Genomic DNA, 16,761 nt, shown 5'->3' on the forward strand with positions numbered 1-16,761 from the left:
TGATATTTCACATTAAAAAAAATCCAAAAATTAAACTACCAAGAATATTATGTTCTCCCTACATAATTTGCTAAGTAGTCTTAATTATGTAGTAATAATTAAAATACCAAATCTGTTTATTAACATCAAACTAGCACACCAAGATAAAACTGCCTTAGGGCCAGTAGATATTTTAATTTTGCTTGTAGTAAGAATTTAACACCAGTGGAAATCCCATGCTCACTTAAGCATTTATGTATTAATTGTGCAATTGAAAAGAAGTTTTTCTAATTGCTATTCTTTGCTTTAGCTATAGATGGAAGCATTAAACTATAAAGATGGTTCTGTCACTAACTCTGAAGACTTTCTGGATTTTATTAACCTAGTTGAGAAATTCAGGGGAAAACTGAGCTACTCTTGGCAACATAAAACTCGTCCAGATTCTTGGGAAAACCTCAAGAAGTCTCATTGTATGTATTAACTATCACTGTTAGCTCTGTTGGGCATTAATATGATATGCTACAATATATTGTATAGCCCATATGGATGTAAAGTGGTCTCCAAATCACTAAATTTTTTTTAAACACAAATTGGCAAGGAATATGTTAAAATAATAGGGAAAAATATGAATCATGACCATGTGTATTTGTGGCTTAAAATGGTCAAAAATTCACTTTGACCAAAATTTTAGACTTGTTTCCTAATTATATGTAGGGTACTGAAATTTCAGTGGCTATTAACAATGAATCGGCTTAAGGGTTGCCAAACTAAAAACTGGTCTCAATTTTTAAAGCAGTGGCTCTGAATTGTGGTTGAATACAACTTTAGCTTTTGAGGGCTACTATGATAACTTGCCAGTAACTGAGTAAATAAATCAGAAGTTACTAAATATCTGCAAAAATTTTTGCAAACGAATCACATACTTGTTCAGTATTTGTGTTTTTGTGAAACAGTGAAATTTTATTTTCTCAGAGCCATAATCTCTAAAATGCCTGCTGAAAGAGGCCTGCTTGGGAGAAGGCAAGTAATTTGAATACACTTTTTGGTGCCTTATGGCCTAAAAGCCTTTGGGAGAGTCCTAGATTTTTCTTTCTAGATACTACATACAGACATGAAGCAAACCTTTCCAAGTTCCCATTTTTGTACCTTCTCCATACCTGAATTAATGTTAAATATAGGGTTGGCCAAAACATTTGTTTGTGTTTTTCCCATGAAATGTTATGGAAAAACCTGAATGAACTTTTTGACCAATCCAATATTTTGGGTTTAGAGGTTTAACTGACTCAGTAAAAATTTAGAAAAAAAAGTAGAATTTTAGAAACTATGGACTGTACAGGATCCCTCCATTTCTCATTTCCATCTGTGTGTATACATACAACTTTAATGATCTTGTGCTACACCTTTGATGGATTCAAGAGGTTTAAAAGTCCATTCTTACATGTTATAATTACCCTATGTGATTTACAGCTAATAAAACAAAGCATGATTTTTTTCATTGCAATTTTAAGTAGGCAAGAAAGAATTTGTTTATTTTAAAAAGTTATTTTAGTTTCTTCTCCATGTTTGAAACAGATGAGAACATTGGAAAGAAATATTGTCTCGGCTTTAAAGGAGCATTCCTTCATACTTTGTGAGCATAAAAGCTGAATGCCAGAATGCTTACCTAATGTGAATGAAGTAGGCCTATCAAAATGGTGTTTTGAAAGACATGCTTAAGAGAAGTGCAATCTTTTTTCATATTATTTTATTAACTGTAAGGATCCAGACATTAAAGTTTTTTGCTAAGGAGAACTGACATCTTAGAACTAAGCTCACTGGTTTTCAGAAAAGGTCTGAAAGTTTTGATGAGATGAAAGATTGTTTAATAAAATTGCATGAAATACACTCTTCAATGTTTACAGTGGCTCCCTTTTCTTATATGAATTATTTAAAAACCTTCTTTAAATTAGCATTATATGGAGTGTTTCAACAGATTGGTTTTAGTTCAAGATTTTTCTCATTAATAATATGGCTCTCAGGCTTCTCAGCTTCTTTGAAAATATCATTAGTGTACAGAACATTGGCTACAGGTAGCAATATTGTGTTGTGTGTTTGAAATTTGGTAAAAGAGTAGATTTTAAGTGTTTTCACCACGCATACACACAAAGGAAACTATGTGAGATGCTGGATGTATTAGTTGACTTGATTGTGGTAATCATTTCACAATGTGTATATATATCAACTCATCATGTTGTAACCTTGAAAGTGAAAGTTGTTCTGTGAAAGTTGCCCGACTCTTTGGGACCCCATGGACTATACAATCCATGATATTCTCCAGGTCAGAATACTGGAGTAGGTAACCTTTCCCTTCTTCAGGGGATCTTCCCCACCCAGGGATTGAACCCAGGTCTCCTGCATTGCAGGCAGATTCTTTACCGGCTGAGCCACAAGGGAAGCCCAAGAATACTGGAACTGGTAGCCTACTCCTTCTCCAGAGGATCTTCCCGACCCAGGAATTGAACAGGGTTATCCTTCACTGCAAGCGGATTCTTTATCAACTGAGCTATCAGAGAAGTACACCTTAAATATATACAATTTTATTTGTCATTTACACTTCAATAAAGCTAGGGAAGAAAAAAAGACACCATCAGTTTATACTAACAATTTTTTTAGCGCTTTGCCTTTGGGTCAAGAATATCTTTCTGTATTTAACATAGGGCCTGTGTTATAAAAATTAGGTGCTGGATACTGATGATGTATTAAAGACAAATGAAGATGACAGAGCTAGGGTCAAGCATCTCGTATTTTTAATATCTTCTCTTCCTATGTTTATAATCTGCCTTAAAATTAACATAAAAATTTTCCCTTATGTATTCATACTCCTATGTTTGTGTCTCATTGAAGGTATCATCAAACCTAGAACACAGTATTTTCCATTCCCTCTGCAAACCAGTAAACAAATAAGCATAATATTGATATTTAAATTTGTAAATGAATTTGTTAGAATTGGGGTTAAGCCCAATGTTACATAAATGGAAATTATTTAGTTTTTTGTTTTCAAATTTTATTTGGAGTCATACATGTGTGTTATGATTTTTATAACATAAAGGTCTCAATATAAAGATTGAGTTAATTTGGTGTACTTTTAAAAAAATATGATTTGTTCTAAATAAAAGAAGAAAGTTGGAATGGTTGAAAAGTAAGAATTAATACACTTCTATTTATTGCCATAATTTATCTCTCATCCATTTGAAAGAAATTTGGCTCTCCTGAAGTCAGTTCCTATAGAAACTTGCACCTGAATGTCAGACTTTTCTTTACTGTTCTATCTCAGTCACCCTTGTTGAAAGAACAGAGAATTTTATGCAGTTCCCTTTAACTTTTTGTTTTGTGTATGACCAAATATGGTTGGCAGTATGTTCTGTTAGAAGCTAAACCTCTTACACAGATGTCTCACAGTCCTCAGTTTTAGGACCATAGCCTAGTTGTATGTGAGAAAATCATGCCAGAGTCAAGGAAAAAAAAATGTTTTGTTTTTAAAAGGAATAAAATGCTCTAGTTAGCCACTTGCAGTGTTTAGAAATAAAATAGAAAATGGAATTCAGAAACAACAGTCATCTCATGTTATTGCCTTCTTTTCTAGATATCTAAATTCAGAAAAGCTTTGATGAAAAGAAATGTTACATACTTTTGCAAATATGTTAAAGAAAAGGCAAATAATCTCATTTTTACTACTGCACAAATAGTAGATTTTCCAATTCCCTCCTGTGTTGTTACTGCTTAAACTAAGTCTCCTTGTTCCAATGTATAACTAATTTTAAACCCCATCTCTCATGTCACTTCCTGTTTCTGAGTACAAAAAGCAGTCCTGAAATCAATTCTTTGTGGTCACACAATAATGCATTAGACTAAATCATCATCTAAGTTATTTAACAAAATGAAACTATTGTATGACATAATCCCTTCTTTGCCTCTTTAATTTTCTAGCTCTTTGGAATTTTAGAGAAAAATAAAATTGAGTAACATAATCTTATATTTTCAGATGTTCTTAAAAGTTTCATTTTGTTGTTTTGGTTTCCATTCTTCATGTAAATTTATGCTGATTTGATAAGATTTTACTCTTGTGACTAAACTATAATACACTGTAAGTTATCTTTGTCTTAATTCTAGTTTTGGAGTAAAAATTATATGCCTTGAAGCATCCAATCAAATTGTTAATTTAGCTTGAGTGGCAGGTTTAGTTTTTTTTCCTCTTCCCTTTTTACTGAATCTTTCTCAGAGAAAAGGTGTTCTTTAACCTGAAAATCTAAAAATAACAGATGTGATATGCAAATTATCATAACATTTTCCTGTTACTGTAGAAAGCTGAATATTTTGTAAGTGTGAACAAAAGGAATTCATATAGTTTTCAATTGAAATATATTTGGCTTTTAAATTATACTAATGTTTGGAAAACATACATTTTTATTAAATATGTTTTGGCTGCTATTATTAATCAGAATATGTTAAAATATGTTAGATGAGTTAACAAAAAGGACTGAAAGAAATATCTGTAGACCTAGGTAGATGGATAATTTCAATTTTAAAGTGGTTTTTGCATGGACAAGGTAGAGTCTTCTTATTCTTATCCCCTACAAAAAAACCAAAGACCAAGAAATTTTATGAATCATTTCTAGATGTTTTCTTGTTTTATTCCTTATAGATATATGATTTTTATGTCTCCAATTAGAAATTTCCTTTAAGATTTTCTCCTGTGAAAAATAAAAATAATTAAAGAATTAGAATTAAAAGTATCATATATCTAACAATCAGCCATTGCATTATAATATAATCTGATTAGTGACAAATTATAAGAATACTGAAGAAAACATATTCTACTTATATAATTACAGTTGGCAAACATCTTTAAATTTTATGTCTGATAACCAAAATGCTATTCTTTACTTTCCTTATCACTGAATTATGAAGTATTTTAATTTCACCTTCCTTACAGTAATTTTATTTTCCAGTGTTAGTAAAACTCATACTAGGCAGAGTTTGTGTCTGTCTTTCCTGTGTTGCTGGCACTGTTCTGTATGTGTTGCATATCTATCCTACTTAATCTTCCCACAAGCCTGCGGAGGTGGGTGCCATCATAATACTCATTTTACAGATAGGGAAGCGGAGATACACAGACAGCAAGTGATTTCCCCAAGGTTATATGGTAAGAGGTGAAGCTACGATTTGAACCTAGGAAAGGTTATCTCTAAATCTGATATTCTTAGCTACTACATTCTATTCCCTTTCTGTAGTTTCAAGGGCAGCATAGGCTCTGTCCCATTATAATTTCTAAGTTCAGCAAATTTGAAATCAGAATGTAAAAAAGCAGGGTTTTCTTTTCTATTTTTTTAAAGGAATAACATTTTTCTGCAGAAAATCTTTTCAATCTGGCCTCAAAACAAGAAGACAACATCTGGAATTGAATTCTGTTGTTTATTTTCTTCTGAACTTATGAAAAAGAGTTTAATCTCCAAGACCACCCTAATGACATCCAGACCACCAACAGGATTAACTGGCACTGGGAACTCAGGATATGTTTTACTAGATACAGAAAACCAGGATCCTATCTGCAGCAACAACAATGAACAGATAAGGCTTATGTATTCATGCAGAAAAATATATATATTTAGGATGTCTAAGATTGAGTGGCAGCACATATAGTAACTAAATGAGTCATATTAATGAACTTCTAACTTCATTAAGAGATTCCCTTCTGTATGTGGACATAGATGAACGTATCAGGCAGCTCCACAGAGTTTCTCTGATTTTAATTAACTTGAGAAACAGTCCCTGTTTGCTCTCCTCCACACCAAATATTATAGAAAACAAAGTTTTGAAAAAATAAATGCCATTTTGCTGAAGCAATACTTTCTTAATCTGACTTTCCAAAGCAAATATAACTTTTAATAGGTTCTGGATCCTTTATCTTCAGTTTTTACATCTTTGGGGAACACTAAGTTTTGCTCTCTTCTTTGAACTTTTCATTTTGTTCACTAAGATTACATTTTAATGGCAGTTCTTGACCTCAGTCATGGAAAATACAAGGGTTGTATTAGTTAATCTGAAAGGAATCCATTTCTGCTGTGTTTTCATTAGGCGCAGACAGAAATTCTAGTGGTTAATGTAACTTCCTAAGCTGCAGTTAACAAATGATTTGTGTAAGACTTGCTATCTCGTTTTTTTCCGTTGTCATCATGACATGAAACAGGCCAAGTTTCCCGTTTGAAAACTCTAGATATTTGTTATACCACACTACCCCTCTCCTTTTTTTTTTCTTTTCAATGTGGAAAACAAGAGCACTGCACTTTTTTCTAAGGAAAGCTGTTTTACAAGAAACAGCCCTCTGAGACGTTTCCAGAAAGTTATTGTAGACCTGGAAACTTTACAAATGTTCTTCATGTCCAGCAAAGGCAATAACATCTTTCATCTTTAAAACTTTAACTCTTAAGCAATCCACTTTAATCACTTCAAGGTGGTGATATCATTTGATGTTACAAAATGAAAGAACTGAGCTGCATAATCTTTGAACTCTGCGCCAGTCAGCCACAGTGGAAACCATGGGGTTTCAGTAGATGGCGCTCTTCTCCCTGAGTGACTACTCAAGTCTTGCATGCAACTCTGTAGGTGTGGAACAGGGACTTTCGTGAGGGTTTTTAATTTCAACTCTACTCCTGGAAAACTCACATCCAACAGTTCTTGATTTTTTATAATGAGCCTGTAGATAAGACATCAACCCAAGAATCTGAATTAGTAAAAAGCACATAACCACAAGTCTTTCTTTCTTTACCAGAATTGTTTCCCTGGCTTTGCTCTTTTCTCTTATAATAGAGATGTTTAATTTCAGAATTTAGTCAGAATCTGTTTACTTATAGGCATTTAGGTCATCTGATGATGAATACTCCAGAGATGGGAAGAAAATGCAAGGTATCATGAATGAAAAACACAAAATTTTGTATCAGTACTTTATTTACTTGAAATTTATATTTTTACAGAACTGAAGATAATTTCTGGTTAAATTATAAAGGAGGCTCCTATTTTAAAAGTAGACTTAATAATTCAAAGTGTTAAACAGAAAAAAATTATCTTTTTTTTAACCTTAGAAGTGCATTAACTCATGTATTTTCTAGGACAATATACAATTTTTTACTATCTCCTATGAACGACAGTTAAAAAACAAGAAAATTCAGATACCCTGGATTACGTTTGTTTTGTATCCACTAATTACCTAAGATTTAACAGAACTTTTGTTCTAGTCTTAACCCTTAGTTATTTCCTAGTGTGTAATCTTAGCTAAACCACTGAATCTATGTTACATGACTGACACTGATTTACCTGTATTCTTTCCTTTTAAAAGTACAATTGTTTCTAGTGATCTTATGCTACATTTTTTCAATAGTTTGGCATGTTTCATTTTAAGGGCAACATAAACCAGAAAACTTGAACAAGCTTCATCAGTTACAAATCCCCTCTTAAAGCATAATGGAAATAAGCATAACAAAATAGACTCTTCTTTACTTGTGGTAAAGAACTGATTCTCTGAGTCCATTTACAGTGGACTTTAATTCTAAAACAATTAAATGCTCACAATTCATTATCACAGTGGAATTATCAGAGTAACAAAATATAAGCTGAAACATTAAAACACTTTGAATTAAAATAAAAGTTTATCTCCCTGCCCTAATGAATCAATAGAAGTAATAATTTTTAATCCTTTTATTTACCAACTAATAAGCTATAACCAAAATACTTATGTCAAATATTCTAAAAAAATGAGAAACTTTACAAATATTCACAAAAATAGTTATATGTTATATGTGTAAAGTTATATACTGAATTTTGAAAATGGCCATAACATTCAAGTCCATTTCCTGTCTTTGAGTATTATTACCATGTGTTTGTGTGTGAGTATGTGTGCTTGACAATATTTTATCAGTAACATACCAATTTTCTTAGCAAAGTAGTATTTAATATTTCAAATTAACAAGTAATATTTAAAAATATCATTATAAGGTTATGGAATACAGCTGTGTAAAATTTATGTTGGCATTAGTATGCAAATGGTAACTGTCAGCCACTAGGTGGCGAGTCTTTGTATCAATACTTAAAACTTGGCATGTTTATAAACTACAGGAAATATAAAACAGATCACATTTCTCCACTGGTTCAAGAAAACATGTGAATTAAATAGAGCTTTCACAGATTTGTAAAAAGACAAAAATTTTGTAAGGACCTGTTTTACGTTCCAGAAAATTTGTGTGAGTCAACTAGAAGTTAGTGTTTACTAGGGCTGTTCTGTTTCTCAGGACATTTATAAGAAACCCATACTCCAGAACTATATATGAGTATTCTCAATGTCTTGAACATTCAACCACCTCCTATAACCTTCCTATAGCTAATCTATCAGAAAGATTTTTTTTAAAACCTGTAAGAAAAATAAGATATCCTATTTTAAAACAATTTTTTTTCATGACAAACGAAAACAGTAAGCTGAACAAAATCTTTTTCAAGTTCTTTTAAGCCTAAAAGCAAAATTTCATGACTATTTATTATATTTTGAAACTAAAGGGAAAATGAAAAGAACTTATGTGATATAAAGATACTGTAGGTATTAAACACTTTTTCCCTTCTAAAGTGGGAATGAGAAGAAAAATAGCCATAATGATTATAAAGATTGTAACCACCAAGCAACCACAAATATTTTGTCACTCTTTTGAACTAAATGCAAAAGTTTTGTAGTCTTTCCAGTAAATGAGAACTTTGTGATTTTTTTCCCCCCTGGAAATTAGGAGAAGTTAAGAATTTTTAAAAAGGTAAAAGATTTGATTGAGGTGGGGGGATGTGGTAGAAGTCATTTGGTATTTTAGCCTAGGACTGGGAGTTGTGACATCTTCTGGGAGGATAGAATGGGGAGGGAAAGAGAGGAGGGAGGAAAGAGAGTTGAGAATGCAAGGGAAGGAAAGGCAGAGAATACAGGAGAAAGGAAGAGAGAAAAAAGATGGAGGCACATGGAGGACACTTGGGGATGAGGGAGAGAGTGACAGAAAAAGAGGAGAGGGAAGAGGAGACATGGGCTTGCCTACGAAGGGGGTGGGGTGACAAGTGAAGGGAAGACAAGGGGGAGGTGGAAAGAGGCCAAAAGGGGTGGAGAAAGGAAGGGAGAAGAGGAAAAAGGAGGAGAAGAAATAAAGGAAACAAAGAATATGGATGTTTCTTTTCTTTTGTGACCATGGCTGAATGTAACTGAAGCGAGATCATTGGGTGTGTCCCCCAACTTACATATACAACCTGTGAGGACATTAAAGGCATGATATTAAAATTGAAAAGCTGTTTTCAGACACAGTTCACCAAAGCAATAGGCTTAAATGTAAAGTTTTTTATTATGTGTAGAAATGTAGAGACTTCTAGCATCTTCAAATTTAGCACTTAAAGACTTATTTGTACGAAAATTTTAATTCTACTATGTCAGATATTTTCATGACTCTGAGAAACATAAAAATTAAAAGACATGTTTTCACAGAATGAAATAATGAACTAAACATGGCTTCGAGGAAATTAGAACATGAAAATCACTGCTTGCACTTATTAGAATATAGAGCAAATCAACTTTTTGAAGTCAAACAGCACTAGCGTCTTTACCTTGTTTGCAGAAAAGTCAAACATTCTATTGAAAATATTTTCATAAATCTTCTCCTTATTAACATAAAAGCAGTTAAAATGAAGAACATGCAAAAACACTAGACCCTTAACAATAAAGTATTAGCAAATACATGTTAATCGACTATGTAAGTGCTTGAAACCCCCCCCAAAAAATAGAAATGATGAAACTTTGCAGTTTGAACCTGTTTAAAGAACACTGAAGATACTGTTGCTATCTTACAGAAATATATTTGGTGATTCTAATAATATATAATATTTCCCTGTAGACTATACTTAAAGCATGCTATTTTTTAATTATCTTATCTTACTGGGTAAACAATGCTTAATACTCTATCCTGACAAAGAACCCAGCATACAAAGGAGAGCATAAAAGTATTACAAGAGACCAATAACTTCCAGATTGCTTAGGGAAGCATTCCAAGATGTTAACAATCCAGGAGGGAAACTTTTTAAAGCCATTTAAAGAGTTTCCAGTACTGTTAACATGAAAACAAGTTAGTACAAGAACATCTTTATCTTCAACGACTGGAGAACTTTTAAATACAGAAATGACAATATTCTCTTTAAGCAAATATAAAAGGCACCATCCTGGTCAGTTCTACATTTCACAGCTGGGAGCTGACAGACAAAATTAGCATTTTGAGACAGATTTCCCCTTTCTACCTATTTGTAAGGAGAAGTAAAAACAAAACCCCCATGAAGTTTCTTGAAAGCAATACCTACTCACCTTCCTGTTGTGCCAAAATAACAGTGGGATGAAGCAGAGCGAAAAGTAACCAGGTCCCCTTTTGCACAAAGCTCATCATGTCTAAATGTCAGACATGAGACTCTTTGTGCAAAAAGGAGAAAAGAAAAGCAGGTCAGAGTAGCACCATCAGTTGTTCCCTGCCCTTCAGCACCGGGCCCGTCATAAAACTCAGCCACTGAGATTCCTGTGCTTTGGCCTTAAATAGGAAAAAGTTTGGCTTCCCTCACTTTCCAGCCCCTTTCTGAAATATGAGAGCAGCACCCATCCCCTTAGCAGTAAAAGAAATGATTAATATGCCTTTTTCCCTTATGGAAGACACAACCCACAATGAAAAATGGCACATCTGGAGTTTGTGTGCATCTGAGTATGTATATGTTTGTTACATATTTTAGTCATGTGTATATTTGCATAACTTAAAATATATATCAAAATGCTCTGCCTTGAGTTTTAATAAAAGAATTACATGTGTGTATTTTAAAATAACCCTTCATTAACAGCTGCATAATTTTAAGAAATTGCCTGATGCCCATTTTTTGAGCATGACTAATTTGCAACCCTGATCTTCCTAGAAGATTTTTATATTGGGATTTTGCCAGAATCCCCCTTAACTCAATTTAAATAGGGAGCTGCAAAAGATTAACTGGAAGAAAAAACCTCTGTTTTTCCCTTTCATTCATCTACCCACTCTGAGTCCCAGAAATTCAGTTTTAAATAAATGTCAAAAGACTATGTATCTAAGGTATGTTTGAATGGCACCTGAAGAGTTAGATGCTTATCTAGAGCTGTTTCTATTTCTCACAAATTTCTTTAGCCAGCCAAAGAGGGATTCCTTGTGATATTTCAAATTTTATGCTGCTTGTAAAAGCTGAAATGGATTTTTCTAGAGGAAAATTTAGCCCTTCATGTCTTGACTGTGTAAGAAACAGAAAGAGAAAGAGCTTATCTGTGAAATATCAAAATAGTACCAGAAGTTCTCATTTTATCTGGATTGGTATAAATACTAGTATAAATATTTCCAAATTTAGATTTCTATGTGTCTAACTTCCAGACCACATTAACATAGCTTTTCAATGTATTTATTTCTGGGTGTGGGGAGTAATTTCTGGGTTGTATTTGAAAGAAGGGCAAATAGCATTTATAGGTCTTTGATAAATCTTTGCAAGAAAAATATGCTTATCCACAGTACCAAGTTATTTCTAGCAATCAAGATATTTCTTTATACCCTAATCATCAGCCCATATTTCCTTCATTTATATCTATATTCTGGTAGAGCTACTCAATTCTAATCACGATCACCTGCATTTATTTTATTTTTGCCATGTCAACTTAACCATGCCATCTCCATGCCTTTATGTGCACATAAAATTCTCCCCACGTCACAGCAATTCATGGAAGTAACTCCTCTAATGCCTAGTTCAAAACTTTCTTCCATTAAACTTGTTTTCGTCTTCTTTTTCTTTCTGCCAATTCTTGTTATTCAATTTTTACTCAATTCACATAATATCTGCAGAATCCCAGGTTACATCCATGCTATAAGCGAGGAAGTAGTATACAGGCCTCCCTATAGGCCCAGTTACAGAAAGCACACAGATGTTCCAATATAGATGACATCATCTGGTGACAGGAAAAGAAAACCAGTTGGACCAATCTCTTGTACATCTTCTGATTTTAAACCAGAGATTCACCACTTTAAAGGGGAAAAAAAGGATAATGATTGAACAGTCATGAAAACAAGCTCTGCTCTTGGATCATAGAGGACATATTGGGGGAAAAGACTGTTATATCTATCATTCTATCTCTCAGTCATCTTTATTTTATACTTTAAAAAGATCCCCTTGTGTTCAAACCAGTTCAGAAACATGGTTAAATTTTTCTCCTGGTGTCTTTGACACTTGCATGAAAAAATTCATTATCTGTACACATTATCTTATTATTTTAAATAAGCAATAAAAGTTGAAATGCATTAAATTTCTTCATTATAATTATAATTGTTTTCTAATATGGAAAATTGGATATGTTAGTTTTATTTCAGGGATTACATATACCAATTTCTACTGTAACTTTTATCTTAAAATTCTCAGTTTGATATCTATTCAAATGAAGTTTTTATACCCATAAGAAAAATTCATGATCAATGTGCTCATTAGAAAAGTTAGTTGATATTTTGCACACATAGACACAAATTGTGTTTTAAGATATCCATGAGAGATCCAGAGATAAATCTCATACTCCAAATTTTCTGATTTAGCATTCTTCACCACCTCGAGCATATTGAGGTCCTGCACCAGGATCCTTTGTAGTCTATGTCCCCGATCCTATTTTTCTTCTTCAAGTCAAAATGTTTTATAATATGGTATCTAGATATGGATCTCAGTTGGTGTTACGACTGGGTGAAATACACACACTGGTGAAATCTACTGTGCAATCCAAGAGTTGATGTCCTCATGGTAACCTAGACACACATTTCTTTCTATACATCCCTGATTTCTCTGATATTAGCCAGCTCAAACAGAACATGTCATTTTGCTCTCTGGCTTGCATCTAAAGTTTAACACAAATCTAAACACCCACACCAACTAAAGCACTGATTAATCTGGTTCTCCTTTAACAAAAAAGAGTGACTATAAAGATGAGGCAAAGCCAGGGTGTGGCAGATTATCAAACAAAAATTCAAATCTTTTCCAGTTCAGTGGAAAACAGAGCTTGGGAGAGATGCATAAGCACAGCTGTGATGAACTCAGTAGACCAGTGAATGTCAGCAGTGCTCTCTATAATAGCAATAAGAAAATCAATTACCTGGATCATGAAAAACACATGAAAATCTCTCTGTCTCTCTCACTTATATTGCTTCATATGTGATTTTCTTCTTTAAGCAAAAGAGATGCATTTTTAATGGACATTTTCTATATGCTTTCAAACCACTATAAAATGCTTAAAATGTATCTGTGGGAAGATTTACCTAAAAATACACTGAATCCATAGCAGAATTACAGCCTAAAACATGATAACTTACAATACAATTGTAAAATACAACATAAATTTTCTTTGCTACTACTCCTAGAGAAGTGGGTCAGTGGTGAAATCATGTTTGGAGAGATGTGTTCCTTTAAAAATAATTTAAACAAATACTAATATGCATATAGAAGAGCCAAAATGTGATTGCAAATGTCATGCCACAGTGAAGGACTTGGGCATATCTAACCATAGATTTATCTAAGATTGAGGCTATGAGATTGGTAATGGGATGTAACAGGCAAATTTTTGAATGATTACTGTGATCAATTCTTCAAGACCCTTTAATGTCTTCTTATTCCCTGAAGTACAGTTAATTGTCCCTTTATTTTTGTTTCTACAGAACTCTGTTGATAATCACTTCTCTCTAACACAGAAATTTTACTTTGGTACACGACTCACATTTCCTTGATGCTTAATAAAATGAAATGTGCTCATTTTGGAAACACTAGTGTCTCTGTTCTTATTTATTTATTTTTTAAATATCTTTGTTGTTAAGCCTGAGGTCCTGTATTTCTCTCCTTGCATTTTTCAGCTGAAAATTACCCCAAGATTGAATAGAAAGTTCAAAGAGGTTAACTGACTCTCAGAATTACTCATTGGAATTGGAATGGGAATTAAATAGCACACTTTCCAAATTTTTTTTCTCCATGTTTTCCACTTGAATTAGTCACTGATGTGGTAACAATATTTTTATGCAATTTAGGAACTTGGTGAATACATTTTTTTTTAATGAGGGATTGTAAAAAGATGGAAAGAAGAGAAAGGATACTGTTGTAGAGTTAATGACTGATTAAAAAAGGAATATTCTGATTTTGGCTCATCATTAATCTTTAATTTCCGCTGTTGCTGTAACTGTAAAAGTTTTGAGTTAATCCTTATTAATTTATACTGAATGATGGAGTTTAATCTTAGAGCATTCAAGAGAATTTGCATATATATGTGTTTGTGTTTCTATACATGCGTTTGTGGGTAAGCATACATGTATATATACATGAGCATATATTTTAAAATATATTCACATATGCTTTTAAAGTTTGACAAAAATTTGAGCAAGTAAAATTTCATGGAAACTGCCTTAATATACGTGTTTGAATTGTGAAAGTTTATGAAATATTATAATTATTTCCTCCTGGAAGGAAGTCTTTATATACTTATGTTTCAGTGATATTTGCCATCTTAATTTTACAATTGTGTTTGAAAATTTATAGAAAATTAGAATCAATCTCATTACCTAACATACTGACTCATCTCAAAACAGTGTGATTATTTTATAAATTATGTTGTAATTTATAAATTATAAATTTTGTCTTAAAGATTCTGGGTTGCAACATCTCATAGGAGTTCAGAAGTTCTCTGTTGGGTCTTCAGTTAACTTAATTGTTTTCAGGATTGAGGCTCCACTCTGCAAATCCCACTAGACTCTCTATCAAATAGAATTTGTCATCTGAGTCATACTTAGGAATTTTCAGCAGTATCCAACACAGCTGCAATAGCTTTTCAAATGAAGCCAATTTTGTCTGAAGATAAAAAGAAGACCCAAATTACGGTCTTCTGATAGGAGCATGAGATAGGCCAAAGCCAAACTTATTGGATTTACATGCTTCAAATAGAGTAATTTTAATTTCTCTCAATATTTTTATATTCAGATATTTCATGGGGGGCTATCTTTAGGGTTTTTTAATCCAAATAGTTTCTTAGGACAAAGAAATTTAGAGCCATCTGCTTCTCTCTCCCCAAATAAATGGAAGTAAATGTGGCTTTCCTAGGTGTAAATTATGACTGTTACTCTGCACAACTAACCTTTCTTCAGGTCAGCATTAATGTTCATGTAAAAAATATTCTGCTTGATTATCTGAAGACTGCATTTTTGTCTATGCATTAAGTCATGTTTTAAAAAGCTCTATATTGAGACTTTTTATTGGTCTGTGGAATAATTCAATATTAGATTCTTGGTGGAAGAAAGCTGTGGTAAACAGGCTCCTTTTGTCCCAAAAGATTGAAGTGTTGCCCTTCAGAGTCTTGGCTTTCATGTCACAATGGCCATTTTAGTAGTTTTGCTTTATGTGTGTGTGTGTGTGTGTATATATATATATATTTATTTTATTCCTGTTTATAGGCTATTCTTATTTTTTACTTCCATCCCCCTTTTTAAAAATCATGCACAGCAGTAAACCCAGTCCTGTGTCAGTCATAGGTAATAAAAAAAAAAAAGAATGGATTGGTATGGAATAGTTAAAATATTAGGCATTCTCTTTCCACCATCTTGGGACCTGTGGAGGCCTGCTGGGAATGGACTCTCTAAAATGCAGATATGTCTGGAAGGCTGTAGTCCAAGACCATTTCTCCTGGCCTAAGTAGGATCTCCAGAGCCAGACAGAGCACCACACAGCTCTTCTAAAAATTGAAGATAATAATCCCTGAAATAAAACTGAATTCTATTTGGGCAAGAATTGCTCTTTTGTGTACAAAGCAAAGAACACAGTGACTCCTGGTGGCAAACCAAGCAAAACCAAAAGAATCTGGGAAAAGTCATTTCACTTGTGTTCATGGAAACAGTGGCATGCTGAGTGCCAAATTCTGAAGCAATCTTCTGCTCAAGCCACTGGACACAGAATCTATGTGATGCTGTACCCCTCAGGATTTTAAACTTACTGAAAATAAATGAATAAAAGTGTGTGGGGGGGGAGTTAGAGTTTAATGATATGGGCATTTCTTAAAATTACAAGACCTATACCAGGAATCCACCTCTGCCCTTCACCATTTTACAGATGTTAGCTACATTTCATGAAATAATTAAGTCCAAACATCTGACTAATGAAAATAAGCCACTCCAAGTAGAAAGTTTCCATATAAAAATTATGCCATCCTGATTATTCAAAGTGTTAATCTTTGGATGATCATACTGAGTAGATTCATGTTACTTTATTTCTATTCCTTCATGTCCAGTTACTGAATCCTTTGACCAACCCCATCCCAACACTCTTTTAGATAATTTCTGATATGCAATTCATCGCCATTCAGACACTAACTTCTTAACAAATCGAAGGCTCTCTTTTTCCAATACCTAGCATGTTTATTTGTATTAGTGCCTTTGCTCATGCTGCCTTTCTCTCTGAAATAAGCCTTCCTCATCTCTATATGCTTGACTCCAATTCAACTTTTAACACTCAAGATCTTTGATTTAGGAAATCTCTTTGATCTTCCCTGTTGAGATCTTTCTCCTCCTTTTCTAATCTTTCTTACCCTTCTCATGGCTCTTAGTTTCTTTTACAGTGTCTTATCTTTCTTGCTAGACTGAACGCTACTCCAGGGCAGTATTCAGGCTTATTCATCATTTTATACCC

At 33.2% G+C, this 16,761-nt stretch overlaps 1 protein-coding gene across 1 annotated transcript in view; it reads right to left on the minus strand.

Annotated features, from left to right (window-relative positions):
* The window catches only part of COL3A1 (collagen type III alpha 1 chain), a 39,635-nt gene extending 29,100 nt beyond the window's left edge, over positions 1 to 10,535 (minus strand). The window contains exon 1 of the mRNA NM_001076831.1: positions 10,382 to 10,535. Coding sequence (NP_001070299.1) covers positions 10,382 to 10,460 — 79 coding nt within the window. The 5' untranslated portion in view covers positions 10,461 to 10,535. The remainder of the gene's footprint in view (positions 1 to 10,381) is intronic.
* Between the last annotated feature and the right edge of the window lie 6,226 nt (positions 10,536 to 16,761).

Source organism: Bos taurus, chromosome 2 (assembly GCF_002263795.3).
Source record: "Bos taurus isolate L1 Dominette 01449 registration number 42190680 breed Hereford chromosome 2, ARS-UCD2.0, whole genome shotgun sequence".
Lineage (NCBI taxonomy): Eukaryota > Metazoa > Chordata > Mammalia > Artiodactyla > Bovidae > Bos > Bos taurus.